The 13110-nt window shown below is 40.8% G+C and overlaps 2 protein-coding genes across 3 annotated transcripts in view; one reads left to right on the top strand and one right to left on the bottom strand.

Annotated features, from left to right (window-relative positions):
- Positions 1–4911, bottom strand: part of LOC111862290 — a 26223-nt gene extending 21312 nt beyond the window's left edge. For both annotated transcript variants that reach the window (XR_004512784.1, XM_033750612.1), the window contains exon 1: positions 4763–4911. Coding sequence is in view for 1 of the 2 variants with exons in the window: in XM_033750612.1 (XP_033606503.1) it covers positions 4763–4781 (19 nt within the window). In the remaining variant the exon portion in view is untranslated. The remainder of the gene's footprint in view (positions 1–4762) is intronic.
- LOC111862289 (calcitonin gene-related peptide type 1 receptor) overlaps positions 1–13110 on the top strand; it is a 113377-nt gene that overhangs the window by 17424 nt on the left and 82843 nt on the right. The gene's annotated exons all lie outside the window — the stretch shown is intronic.

Below are 13110 nucleotides of genomic sequence, written 5' to 3' on the forward strand. Positions count from 1 at the left end.
AGCTCTGCACACTTTCCTTCGGGTTCTGACTTCCGTAGCGCTGCACACTTCCCGTTGCATTCTCACTTCAGTAGCGCTGCACACTTTCCTTCGGGTTCTGACTTCCGTAGCGCTGCACGCTTCCCGTTGCATTCTCACTTCAGTAGCGCTGCACACTTTCCTTCGGGTTCTGGCTTCAGTAGCGCTGCACAATTTCCTTCGGGTTCTGACTTTCATAAAGCTGCACGCTTCCCGTTGCATTCTCACTTCAGTAGCGCTGCACGCTTTCCTTCGCGTTCTGACTTCCGTAAAGCTGCACGCTTCCCGTTGCATTCTCACTTCAGTAGCGCTGCACGCTTTCCTTCGCGTTCTGACTTCCGTAAAGCTGCACGCTTCCCGTGCATTCTGACTTCCATTCCTCTGGTTACATGAATATAATTATATATATCCTTTCAGAAATGGAAAGACAAAATATATAAATAAGATTATTTCGAGGAACGTGTAATTTAGTTCAGTGAAGTCCCTGAATTATAAATTCGTTTATAAATTAATTTACTAATGTCCTTCATTAACTTGTGAGAACGCCCAGATTGTGCTACATCTTTCTGCTCCTAATTCGAACTACGCCTCACTCCAAAGAGGTCAATGCGTTGTTGATAATTCAGACTCTCTTTAATTCATTTTCAGCCGGAGAAGGCAGACAGCTTAATCAGTGCAAACTGAAGAAGAAATGCCGACGTAGCAATAATGACCTAGACCTGAGTTCGGAAGGTTCTTTTTCAAATGTCTGTAGCATTATTGCCTAACTGGACTGAACAGTTTCGTGGCTTATCCTTAGTCTGTCCGCGCGAATGTTGGAGTAACACGTTAAAATAGTCCACGACAATATTCCTTCAATCATTCTCCACTAACTACTAATTGTCATATTTCCATCTCATTTGATTATGTATAGAAAACCTGGACAATTTAAAAGCACAGCTTCCTGCTCGGGAACTAGAAGTGTACGGGAGGAAAATATTAGACGGAACTTGAAGAAATTTGGTGTGAGCATGTGAATTCGATTCAGTTGACTCTGAATATTGTGATATTAAGAGACTTTGTCGGTAATGAGTCTGAAGTTCCGTAAAAGGCGGGGAAATTCTGGACAAGAGAAACGACGAGAGCTTCTCTAGGGACTGTACTCCTTGGAGTCACGTTGGTTCATTCTACAGCTTCTGAAAACCGACTATGGATCACATGATTCATATGGACTTCTGATTTTACCAGACAAATTTCTGGAATACGGTTGCATACTCTCGGCAATTGAGACGCATGTCCTTCGTTAATTCTGTGCAGCCAGCGAGAGTACCTACCCTTCTCTTCGCCAAAATTATGTTACCTGTAAAGTATGCAATATAATTTTTTTTAATTAGCATAGCGGGGGGTGGAGTCCAACTGGGTCCACTCGGCACGTCGGACACTGATTAGCCTATTGTACCTGCCCCTGGTGATTATGATGATAGAGAATTTGGTGGAATGAAGATTGGCAGAGGAAACCGAAGTACTCGGAGAAAACCTGCCCCAGCGCCACTTCGTCCACCACAAATCCCATTTGGCCACACCCGGGTTCGAACCCAGGCCGCCGCGATGGGAAGCCAGCGACTTACCGCTTGAGCTATAGCACGGCCCAGTGCAATATAACTAACTGATTCCATGGAGTTCAGTCCTTGTTAAGAATCCACCAGTTCATACGTTACTGAAGAACTTCCTAACATCTTATGGAACCCGAAGATTCATTGCTGTGTTCACAAGAGCCCGTCATTGGTCACTATCCCGAGCCAGATTAATCTTGTCCATAGCACTGCATCCTATTCCTCTGAGATTGATTTTAATAATACTCTCCCACTTACTTCTAGGTAATCCTAATAGCCTTTTTCCTTTTGCTTCCCCATCAGAACCATGTATACATGGTGTTATACGCACAGCCCATCTCATCCTCCTTCACTTCATCTTTATGATTGTATTTGGCAGACGAGAGGAGAAAAAGTTCTTAACTGAATGTTAGCAAACATTGCCCAAGTTTAACCTGCTCTTAATTTCCTCATGAATATAAACTATGCAAGCTAAGAATTTTTGTTAACAGTTGTCTCTGTGCTCACACAGAACTAAGATTACAAAATGGAAGCCGAGCTGGCTAGACACTGCTATATAAAGTTTGGAGTTCACTGAATTTGTACAAAATTTTTTAATTGATATTTGTAACTAAGCTTCATAATCCCTCTGTTTTTCGATAATATTATATGTTTGAACAATAATTTACATCATTTAAAATATGGGTGTAAATTTTAGTTATCCATTCTAATTCCAATGTTAGGCAAACATTTATATTTCACGTAAACCGCGAGAACCAGGTGATTGAGTATAGTTACCAACCGTTGTTGAAAGAAATATTCCCTCAGGGGCAAGAAATTCTCTACTCCACAGAGTGCCAACCTTCTCTGAGACCCACCCAGCCTTCTGCCCAAAGGGCACCGGGAGGTCTTTCAGCTGGAGTAAAGTGGTTGAGGGGTGAAGATAAAAACTCATCATCAACTAATAGTGGAGCTATACCTCCAATTCCACATAAGCCTTCATGGAGTGGTGCTTAATTAATTAACCATAGGGACCTTTGCCTTTGCCTTACATTGAGAGTAGCAGTTCTTATACTGTGAGCCATATTCTGAGTTTTCCTGGTCCACAGCAAAGTCAGTTAACGCACAGCGGCAGGTAACTGCGGTTTCAGAGTTTCCTCTTCAAGTTATTCTGAAAGCGGATTAAGCAGGGGAAGACACAGCCCCAGTCTGTAATTATGTTTAACTCAGGAGCAACACTGGCATTGCATCTGTCACATTCACTTTCCGAATATTATACCGTTCGCCACCCTATGACATAATAAGGTGGTTGTAATCTGTGTTTATGTCATATATGATCATAACACCAACATTACTTAATCTGTGTCTCACTAAAACACAGAAAGCTTTCAGACAACGATTTAGGCCGTCGGGAGTGATGGAAGAGATTTCGGATATGTAAAACTTGTCTAGTATTAAGAAAGCAGTCTTCTGGGATTTGGCACCGTGTATATGTGGTGTTAACCGACGTTTCGGAGGAACGTATCGCCTCCATCTTCAGGGTAGAAGAAAAAATATAAGAAATCTGCAAAGCGAAGAGACCGTGAGAACCGGTAAANTAGGCTAGTGAATGCTTAGATGCATATAATATTTTAGTCTGAAAACGAGAACAGAAGATGCAGGGGTATACGAGAAAATAATATGAAAATAGACGTTTAAAAATATGGAAAGAATTATGGATTTAATGTAGTTTATATAACAACAATCGCATTAAGTGGAGGAAATGTTTTGGAAGAGACTGTGGACCTGTCGTACCTGTCGTATGACAGATTACCGATGAATGAATGAATGAATATAACAACACTGTTATGAGTACCATGTTAGGTGGGTCCCTGTCACCCCGGCATGGCGCGTCCTCAGGTTGCGGGTGGAGACGACCTCCAGATATGGAGGGTAGCTGCGAATATATTACATAAGCAGCCCCGGACAGACGAAAAGGGCTGGTCCTCCTTCTTAGGGGTATGCCCTCATCTATGTGTCCATGTGTCTTATTGTGATTGGTAGTTCCACTTATCGTGTGGGGTGTAGCTGTTGTGGTCATATCTTAAAATTTGAATTTAAGGGTTTAAGCACAGCAGTTTCTTCAGCAGTTTTGGAGACATCTGAAGATGACCAATGTTGGCCGAAATATGTAGTGTCTGTATACAAGTGATGTAGAAGAGATTTTAACGTTTAAAAATATTAAAGGTTTAAAATCAAGTTGCATGCGAGACGGCTAATAACAAACAGGAATAGATAAGTGATGTGCAGTAGGACACTGCGGTACAGTATCGACAAGGAAGAGATGGGCAGGGCTTGTAACACACATGGGGGAGAAGATGAATGCATGCTGGGGTTTGGTGGCAAGTCTAGAAGAAAGAAAACCACTGCGATTGCTTTGACGTAAGCGGGAGGTTAATACACGTATTAAAATGGATCTTAGAATAAAATGATGCCGTGTTATGGACTGAATTGATCTGCTTCAGGATAGGGACCAGTGGCGTGCGCTTGTGAACACGGTAATGAAATTTTGGGGTTCTATCAAAGTTAGGAAATTCTCGAGTAGCTGAGCGACTGGCGGCTTCTCACGAAGGACTAGGCTCCAAGGAGTTAGTTATGCATTTAAATTAAAATAATGTAGAAATTAGTTCTACAGATGTCTACAATTAATTTGGTTAATCAGCTGTTCGCTATACGTAAGTTTAGTTTTTTTATTGCTAGTGGGGTGGGACTAAGTCCCTTTTATTGCGGTCACTTCTGGCCTATTGTACCAGCCCAAGATGATAGGTGAGGGTGATTGTGGAGCAATTGGTGGAATGAAGATGGGCAGGGGAAACCGAAGTACTCTGAGAAAACCTGCCCCAGCGCCACTTTGTCCACCACAAATCCCACTTGACCAGACCCGGGATCGAACCCGGTCCCCCGTGACGGGAAGCCAGAGACTAACCGCTTGAGCTATGGCGCGGTTTACGTAAGTTTAGTTAGTTTAGTTTCTTTCGTTATCTTAGTTGCTGTGTTAGTTTAATTTGGTTAACCTAGCTGCTAGACACAACAAAATTAGACTAAAAAACAAATAAGGTAACTAAAAATAAACTAACTCCGCTAGATATAAACTATACGTACGTAATGAATACTAGTATGAACTATAGGCTTACAGTCACAACAAGCCTCCATTTCCACCCCTCCTGGATCGCTTAGTTCCAATTCAGCCCCCTTAACATATTTTCCTAATTTCTGCCGACGCACCGCCGTTCCAACTGACACTGACAGATCCGGGGGTCACTGGGTCGGCGGCAACAGTCACCACAGATCCACTTTCCAACCCTGTTGATGCACCGACTGACTCACTGACTCACTGACTGACTCATTCACTGACTGCAATGTGATAAAAGAAGCTACATGCTTTCTTCTTCTTCTTCTTCTTCTTCTTCTTCTTCTTCTTCTTCTTCTTCTTCTTCTTCTTCTCCTCCTCCTCCTCCTCCTCATTATTATTATTATTATCATCCTCCTTCTCTGTCTCTTCTCTTTTTCCATCTTCTCTTTTTGTTGTCCTCCTTCGTCTCTTCCCTTCTTCTTTCCTTCCCGTATTCTCCTACTTCTCCTACTAAGTCTTCTAATTGGGCAAATACCCTCTCAGAGGCGGAACTAAAGGCAAGGTGACAGCCGTATATGCATGTACGTACATCCTTTACGTATTACAGATGATAACAACATCAATATCTCGAGAGCCACATACACACAAACACCCATGCCGCTACATGCCCATAAGTGCTACACAATGGTGTCTGGATCAGGAGAAAACAGCTCCCAGCAAAATACTGGGCAATTTTAACTAAATTTTTACAAGACTTTATTGGTCTTTTATTTATTTTAGTAGAGTCCATTATTGTGAATTAAGATATATCGCATTCATTTATGAAAGAATAAGTGGGATATACCACAGAATGAAACGGTTTCGGCCAAAAGGACATCCGACGGTGGCCATATACGGCCGTAACATTTTGTAAAAGTGAAAAGAAGAAGGAGCAAATAAATAGGTTGCATTTTGGACGGGTGAATATGTTAATGCAACAGGAAGCCTAGATACAATATTACTGGTAAACTTCATTACAGTGGATGGCGTGTCGCTCCAACTACAGTAGTTCATATTGCCTTCACGTAAAGGCTTTAACCATTTTAGTAGTGGGTGTGTCTTCTTTTGCATGACGCATTTCGAGTTCAAGGAAACAGAACCGCCAGTTTATATTTTGTTATTGTGGAACAGATGGAAAGGTACGGAACGTAGGTAAAAATAGGAAGCTCTGCTTTTTCTCATACTTATTTGCTGGTTATAACTGAACGCCATGTATCCAGTTTCAAAACTCAGAGAGCTAGTTGGAGTACTAGAAAATTTTTAGTTCCCTCAGACTTCATTGTAGTGGAACACAGCGTTGAGAAAACTAATTGATGGCTATTTCCTAGGCGGCAGTTTAGGAACTACTTACTTACTTACTTACTTACTTACTTACTCATGGAGCTGAGCCCTTCTGGAGGAGCCGCCAATTCTGCAGCTACTCAAGAATTTTCCAGCATTTTATGGAACCCGAAGTTTCATCACCGTGTTCACAAGAGCCCTTCACTGGTCCCTATCCTGAGCCAGATTTATCCAATTCATACAATCCCATCCTATCTCTCTAAGATCCATTCTAATATTGTCCACCCACCTAAGCCTTGGTCTTCCCTGTGGTCTCTTTCCTTCTGGCTTTCCCACCAATATCCTATACGCATTTATCGTCTTCCCCATTCGTGCTACATGACCTGCCCACCTCATCCTCCTTGACTTGATCATTCTAATTATACTTGGAGAAGAGTACAATTTATGAAGCTCCTCATTATGCAGTTTTCTCCAACAATAATATAATTGGTTCGAGGTTCTCCAGTGACTGAGGCACAACCTTTCATGCAACACAGAAACAACAGCCTCTTCCGGTAGTTCTTCAAGACAACAATGCAGACATTCTTCTTACTATGGTTCTCACATATTTCGTTTAAACAAAATATGCATGCAACAGTAAACATATGGAAACATATACGTATACACATAAACAATCGAATCTAATAAGGTATTTCAAACTCAAATACAGTAAACACCCCTTTAATCCTGAGTAACTGGAGGGAGGAGAGATCATCCTGATTGGGCGATTATCCGTATTAGTGAAGCAAAAGGTAGCCATAAAAGAGAACAAGGAAACTTAAAATAAAATAAATGGAAAATTTAAGGTTCTAAATAGTACTGATGAAAATAAATAAAGAAATATCATTGTAGGACCTCCATTTAAAATAAATGAAAAATTTAAGGTTCTAAATAGTACTGATGAAAATAAATAAAGAAATATCATTGTAGGACCTTCATTTAAAAACTGCAAAAACAATCGATAGAAGACACAGAAATTGTATTTCTTTTTGAACTTTTGAAGAAGCTGTGAAGTTTTGTCTGAACAGACAAGTGACCCATCAGCCTTCCTAAATGCCATGTGTCTTTTATATATGTACTCATCTGTGAACAGAAGTTTTCATTTTTTCTTTTCACGTTTCGATCCGGATTAGCGAGGGTTTACTATACTCTATTGATAACATACAATTAAAATAAAGTATCTTGGCGAGCCGTGGATGCAGTTTGACTAATGCCAAGTTTGAGAGTGTTCCTTGAAAATTCATAGTCACTCAGCCGGTCAGGGATTTTCCAGCTTTTGTGGAATTATTGTCATGCCTACTGAAACCTATCCTCAGCTGGTTGAGACCATTTCACACCTTATTGCCATATTTCGCTCAGATGTATTTTAATATTGTTCTTCAATTAAAATTATCTCTCACAAGTGACCTGTTCCACTGAGATTCTCATACAAAATTTTGCATATGTTTCTCATCTCCTCCAGGCGTGTTCAGTGTCCCATCCGTCTTCTCTAACTGGAGTTAATCACTCAGAAAGTGTCTGATGTTGAGACAAAATTAATTTATAGATTCTGCAAGAAATCGACATTACATCAAACGATGCAACCGCCTCTAATATCCAGTTCAGCTGTAAGTTTCTCTTCTCGTAATCTGTTTGCATTTATTACTGCGTAATCCGAGAGACGGCGTGTCATCTGAAACTTCTTTTAAAATTAAGTCAATTTTTGTTTGAGCTTTATGAAAATAGACGAAATGAAGTGTTCATAATCGAGTTCACAGTAAGGACACGTGGCACGCTCTAATTTAAAAAGCAACCTTGCAAGAAGTGCGTTCATTAATTCGAAAACTTCCTTCTACGCAAGCCATGCCTCTTTCCAATAAACTTCAACGCTCCATACATAATTTCTTGCCTGACAAAGCTTAACTTTGTTTAATGGAGTACTCATGTTGCGAGAAATAGAACATCTTGTTCGCCTTTATGCGCCCCATGTAACTAATTCCATGATGTAATACTTTTCTTGCAAAGTTGACACTTTTTTATCTACTCAATTTTCTGGTATTTATGGAAACTGAAAGCCCACTGTCGTCTTCATATGAATCCGCCATTGGACCATATTGTGAGAGAACTTAATTTAGTTTGCACATTCACAACACATTTGCATGATATCCATTTTAATATTATTCTTTCACTTCTGGACAGATGTACAAACCAGGCTCTTCCTTCAAGTTTAAGGACTACATTTTATATTCATTTCTCATCTGTTCCATGTTAGCTATTTCTCACATGTTCCGCCTCCCGCAGTATCTTTGATTTAATAACTTTAATACCAATGGGTATACAGTTTATCGTTAGATTTGTTCCCGCCGCTGACACGGCACTCTAGTCTTGCAGGCCCGCCGCGGTAGCCGATACTTCACGGCCCGCTTTTCCCCCGTATTTTAATTCTGTTTATAGAAGAGTCTGAAAGTGACAACCCTCTGTTTCTAAGCATGCCTGTCGAAGTCAAATTTCTAGACAAACGTTGAAGATGCAGCACAGGAATGTCATAAATATCTGTCCTAATATTTTCTTGGCGTTCTTCCACGGAGTGCGGCCTCTTCACATACAAGTGACCAATTATCCTCCGGTCACTAATTGCACACCAGACCCCAACTTCGAAACATGCAATGACACTACATGAACGGCGCGAGGATTTTCTATGTTTAATTGGCTATTATATAAGCACGTGAAGCAAACTATGCCTCGTCAGGAAAAACGTTAAGTTCCGTTTCGAAAAGCCCATTGAATGTCGATTCTTGAAGCCACGAGGAGTACCGGCTTCTAGCTTTCAAAACTAGAAACAAACGACTGTGTATGACTGTAGTTCTTTTAAGGCTGTAACTTTAAGAATTTTTGCCAAAGTGAGCGGTACTTTTTGGAAACTACATTCAAGAGGAAAAATAGGCAATTTCTTCTCCGGCCTTTCTTCTAATCGAGTAATGATGTCAACAAGATGTGCGGTCCGTACACGTCTTTTTCAATATTTATTCTTGTCCAGCATTGACTCCACAGAAGGCTACTTTCTCATGTTATTCTGAATCGTTTCTTTACATAGCACACAGCGTCAGGATACTACCTAAGAAGTTTTCTATGGCATTTCCCTTACGAAGAATGTTGTGCAAATAATTTCTGTTCAACACTACATTTCAATTTTAGCGTTTTCTAATATAGAGTGACCAAGTCAACTAGGATGAGATGGGCAGAGAAAAAGCAAGCACGGGAAAGAAGAGGAATACGTAGAGGATTATGGCGGGAGGGCCAAAAGGAAATAGACCACTAGCAAGACAGAGACGTAGGTAATAAATAATGTCAGAAAGGTTCTTAGGGAGAAAGAATACGGTGGTATATGCTGGATTTATCTGGCTAGGATAGGGACCAGTGGTGGTTTCTTGTGAATACTTTAATGAAATTTCGGCTTCCATAAAATGTTAGGAAATTCTTCAGCAGCTGGGCAACTAATGGCTTTTCAAAAAGGACACAGCTCCAAGGAGTTACATTGGTAATTAATTAGTTTCACAACAGTGCGAACTGTAGCTCTACAGATTTCAAAGACAACTAACAATGCTAAACATCAGCACTGTTGAGGTAAACTAGCCAGGATCGAGTGATCAGAAGGCGGTTCGGCGGCCAGCAGAGAGGACGTTTGGGCGAAAAAAAATTGTAGCCGGCCGGTCTATGGATAAATTGTATTCCCTGAATTTCGCTAAAAATCCCTCAAATTATGAATCTTCCTGTATGGAGTTTTCTTCGCCCTGCTGTTACTAATCCAAGTATTGTCGTCAGTATTTTCTTGTCAAACTCCATCAGTCTGTATTGTATCCATCGTTTGCAGCCTATATCTTGCGGCTTAGTTGTTTGACTTACTCTTCAGACGTGACAGATGGTGGCAAATATTCCTCCGAAACCTTGGGCTTCCTCCAAACTACATGGTGTTACAGCCCTCCGACCGTACTCTCAATCAGTCCACGTTCTTCCCTGACGTTTCGAGAACACAGTCGTGGTTAAACACAAAAGAAACAGAACACTGAAATATGCAATAAATGAGGCACTGTCATTACGTAAATAATGAACTTATGGTCCTGCTGGATACTATACATACAAATGGCGGTCACAGTGGCCACGCGTCTAAAGCATGAACTGCCTTAGCCCGTTCGAACACTGGGATCGTGGGGAATCGTGGGTTCGTATCTCACTCAAGACATGGATGTCTGTCTGCGTTTATTCCGTATTTATCTTGTCCTGTGTGGGTAGCGGCCTTGCGTCGGGCTCACACCGCCCAAGGAGTCCTTTCGATTGGGTGTAGGGTTAAGAAACTGAAGTGAAACAAAGAGTTTCAAGGATGCCCTACATTCCAAGTGGGAGCAACAGGAAGAAGAGGAGAGAAAGAGAGAGACCTAGAAGTGGGAATGAGCGGCCGGATAGTTCAGACGGTACAGGCCACAGGATGGACGTCTGAGGAATCGAGCTTCGATTCCCGACAATCCTAAGAGGTTTTCTCTTCTCCATCGGGTATAGATCGAATTGCAGTTCACCCAGTCTGTCCAATGAGTATTACTGCCTTTTTCTCAGGGGTTAAGTGGCCAGGACGTGAAGCTGACGTCTTATCTGAATTAAGTTTCGAGCGTGGATCTGTAACTGCAATTACCCACGGTACTTAATTAAGCACAGCGACACTAATGTTCTTTCTTTTCCCTTTACCCTTCAGTTGATTGTGAGAAATCCTGGAGCATCCGCCGCAGGTCTTAACGTCTTGAGGACATCAGTCAGAGTCCAGGTTCTCGTACCCGAATTAATACGATAATTAAATTATGTTTATATTTATGCTTTCTTGCGCAACTATGAATGCGTATAATGTACGTTCAAGCGGTATAAACTAGTGATAGGTAATATCATGAATCCATAAAGAAGAGATCTTCCTGAAAAGGTGACTCTGAGTGGATTGTAGGACCAAAAAGAAGACGAAGACCTTCCTCGCTTGTTGGCCTAACATTACATCATGGGTAAGTCACTGGGGAAATGTCTGCAAGACAAAGTTAAACTCTTCAAGCAGGTCCTGTACAGCACGGATTAATGTTATGAAGGAAGAGACCCGACTGCAGAACTGGTTATTCGGATGTTTTCCATTATTTTGCATGTCCTTATGGACTAATGGCGAAGGAATACCTAAAGAGGCCAAGGCGTCTTCATTTCATATCTTTCATATTAATCATATATAGTGATACTGTCATCTCTTATGATGCTACAGAAATTTTCATTTCATACAGTGTCCTTAAACAACATGAATAACCACTAAATTTACAGAAAATTGGATGCTGCTATTCTTTTCTTACTTTTACATTTATAAAGAGTAAAAAACACCCATGGACAGTAGGCCCGTAATGCCTCGTATACACGGAGCTACATGTGGAGCCCATAAAGTCGTCTTTCCTCTTGCGTAGGCTTCTATTCCTAAAAACCTTGGGCGCTTAATGAAGTACTTAGATAATGTAAATTTACAACCAACAATAAAATGTATTTCTTTCATGGTTTAGCCATGATGGATTTGTGACCAAGGATGTATAACAGAATCCTTGTTAAGTAAGAATTATTTATGTCTTGCGATTGTGAATATATCACAGATTATTATACACTTCTATATCAGTCTTATTATTATGTAAGTATATTGTCATTCAAGTACGTATTCTATCTACATTAAATCTGTTGAACATAACCTCAAAGACATTCGCACGGCCGCTATTTTCGTAATTATTGACTTATAAACAGTATTCCATGCGGGCACGCGGTAGCCTAATTAGTTGAGGCACTATGCTGTAAGCCGATAGGTCGTGGGTTCGATTCCCTATGGCGTCCTTGAATTTTTCAACTGACCTAAACCTTCCAGCCGCACTATGGCCCTGGGGTCGACTCAATCTCTAACAGAAGTGAGTACCAGCATTCTTTCTGAGGGTAAAGGACGACCGGTGCGTAAGTTTGACAACCTGAGCGCCATCTGTGATCCGATTGTGGAAGCCTCGATGTCTCAAAACCCGATGGGCCCCTTACAGCCTGTTACAGGGATAGCTTTATCTTTACATACGCGCAGTAGTGCCACAAGCTTAGCTTTTGTGATTGATTAGTTATCTCGGTCAAACTGAACGCTAAATATAGATTTCATGCAGCAAACATGCTACTTTGAATTCTATACACACACACACACACACACACATATATATACACACAAAACAATACACCAATAAACGTTACACTTTTTTCTAAGATCTTTACCGCAAATTAAGCCTTATACAAAGTGGCCCTAGTGTCTCTGTCACTTCATAAATTCGTGTCCTCCATGTTTACATTTCTAATTGTAATATATTATGATGCTTAATTTGTGGTGATCGCATATGTCATAATGCTTCGATTAAAGTTCGTGATAATCGGTCAACGTAGTCAAAATATCGAATGGGGACACACGCAGACAATATCTCATGAAACTACTAAAAGGGGATAAACTTCTATGTTCTTTTTGACAGCTCTTAATAATAAATTATTTTTATCTGGAAAACTGTGTACAAAATTAGCGCTTACAAATTTTCTTCCGGAAAAAAATATTGCAAATTTGGCTCGAGTAATAGGAAACAAATCCACGTATTATATGGACGAAGCAAAATAAGTTCTGAAGATATCTGCTGGATCAAGAAGACGAGATGTTAAATTATTCTGAATATCCATGCCTCAGGTATGATTCTACCTCCTACGTGTGCGGAATATAAACTTGTGTGCTCCTAAGTCGTTCTATCAATGTGTTTGTAATATACGGCCAAGTTGATCCCTGAAATCTTAGGTTTATGTCCTACCTGGGGCATACTTTGGTGTCCGCGATCTAGTGCGTACCGTGATTTCCTCTGTAGTTAGAGACTTCAAGATGGGCTGATCAGCCGACCAAGGATCCCTGCAAAATGCTTAAGGGATTATATTCTATGTAAGTACAGACCATATGGTGTCACTTTTACAACAAAAGAAGTAGAAGAAGTGACAGGAGAAAGAGGTGAA

The sequence above is a fragment of the Cryptotermes secundus genome, unplaced genomic scaffold (assembly GCF_002891405.2).
Source record: "Cryptotermes secundus unplaced genomic scaffold, Csec_1.0 scaffold88, whole genome shotgun sequence".
NCBI classification, from domain to species: domain Eukaryota; kingdom Metazoa; phylum Arthropoda; class Insecta; order Blattodea; family Kalotermitidae; genus Cryptotermes; species Cryptotermes secundus.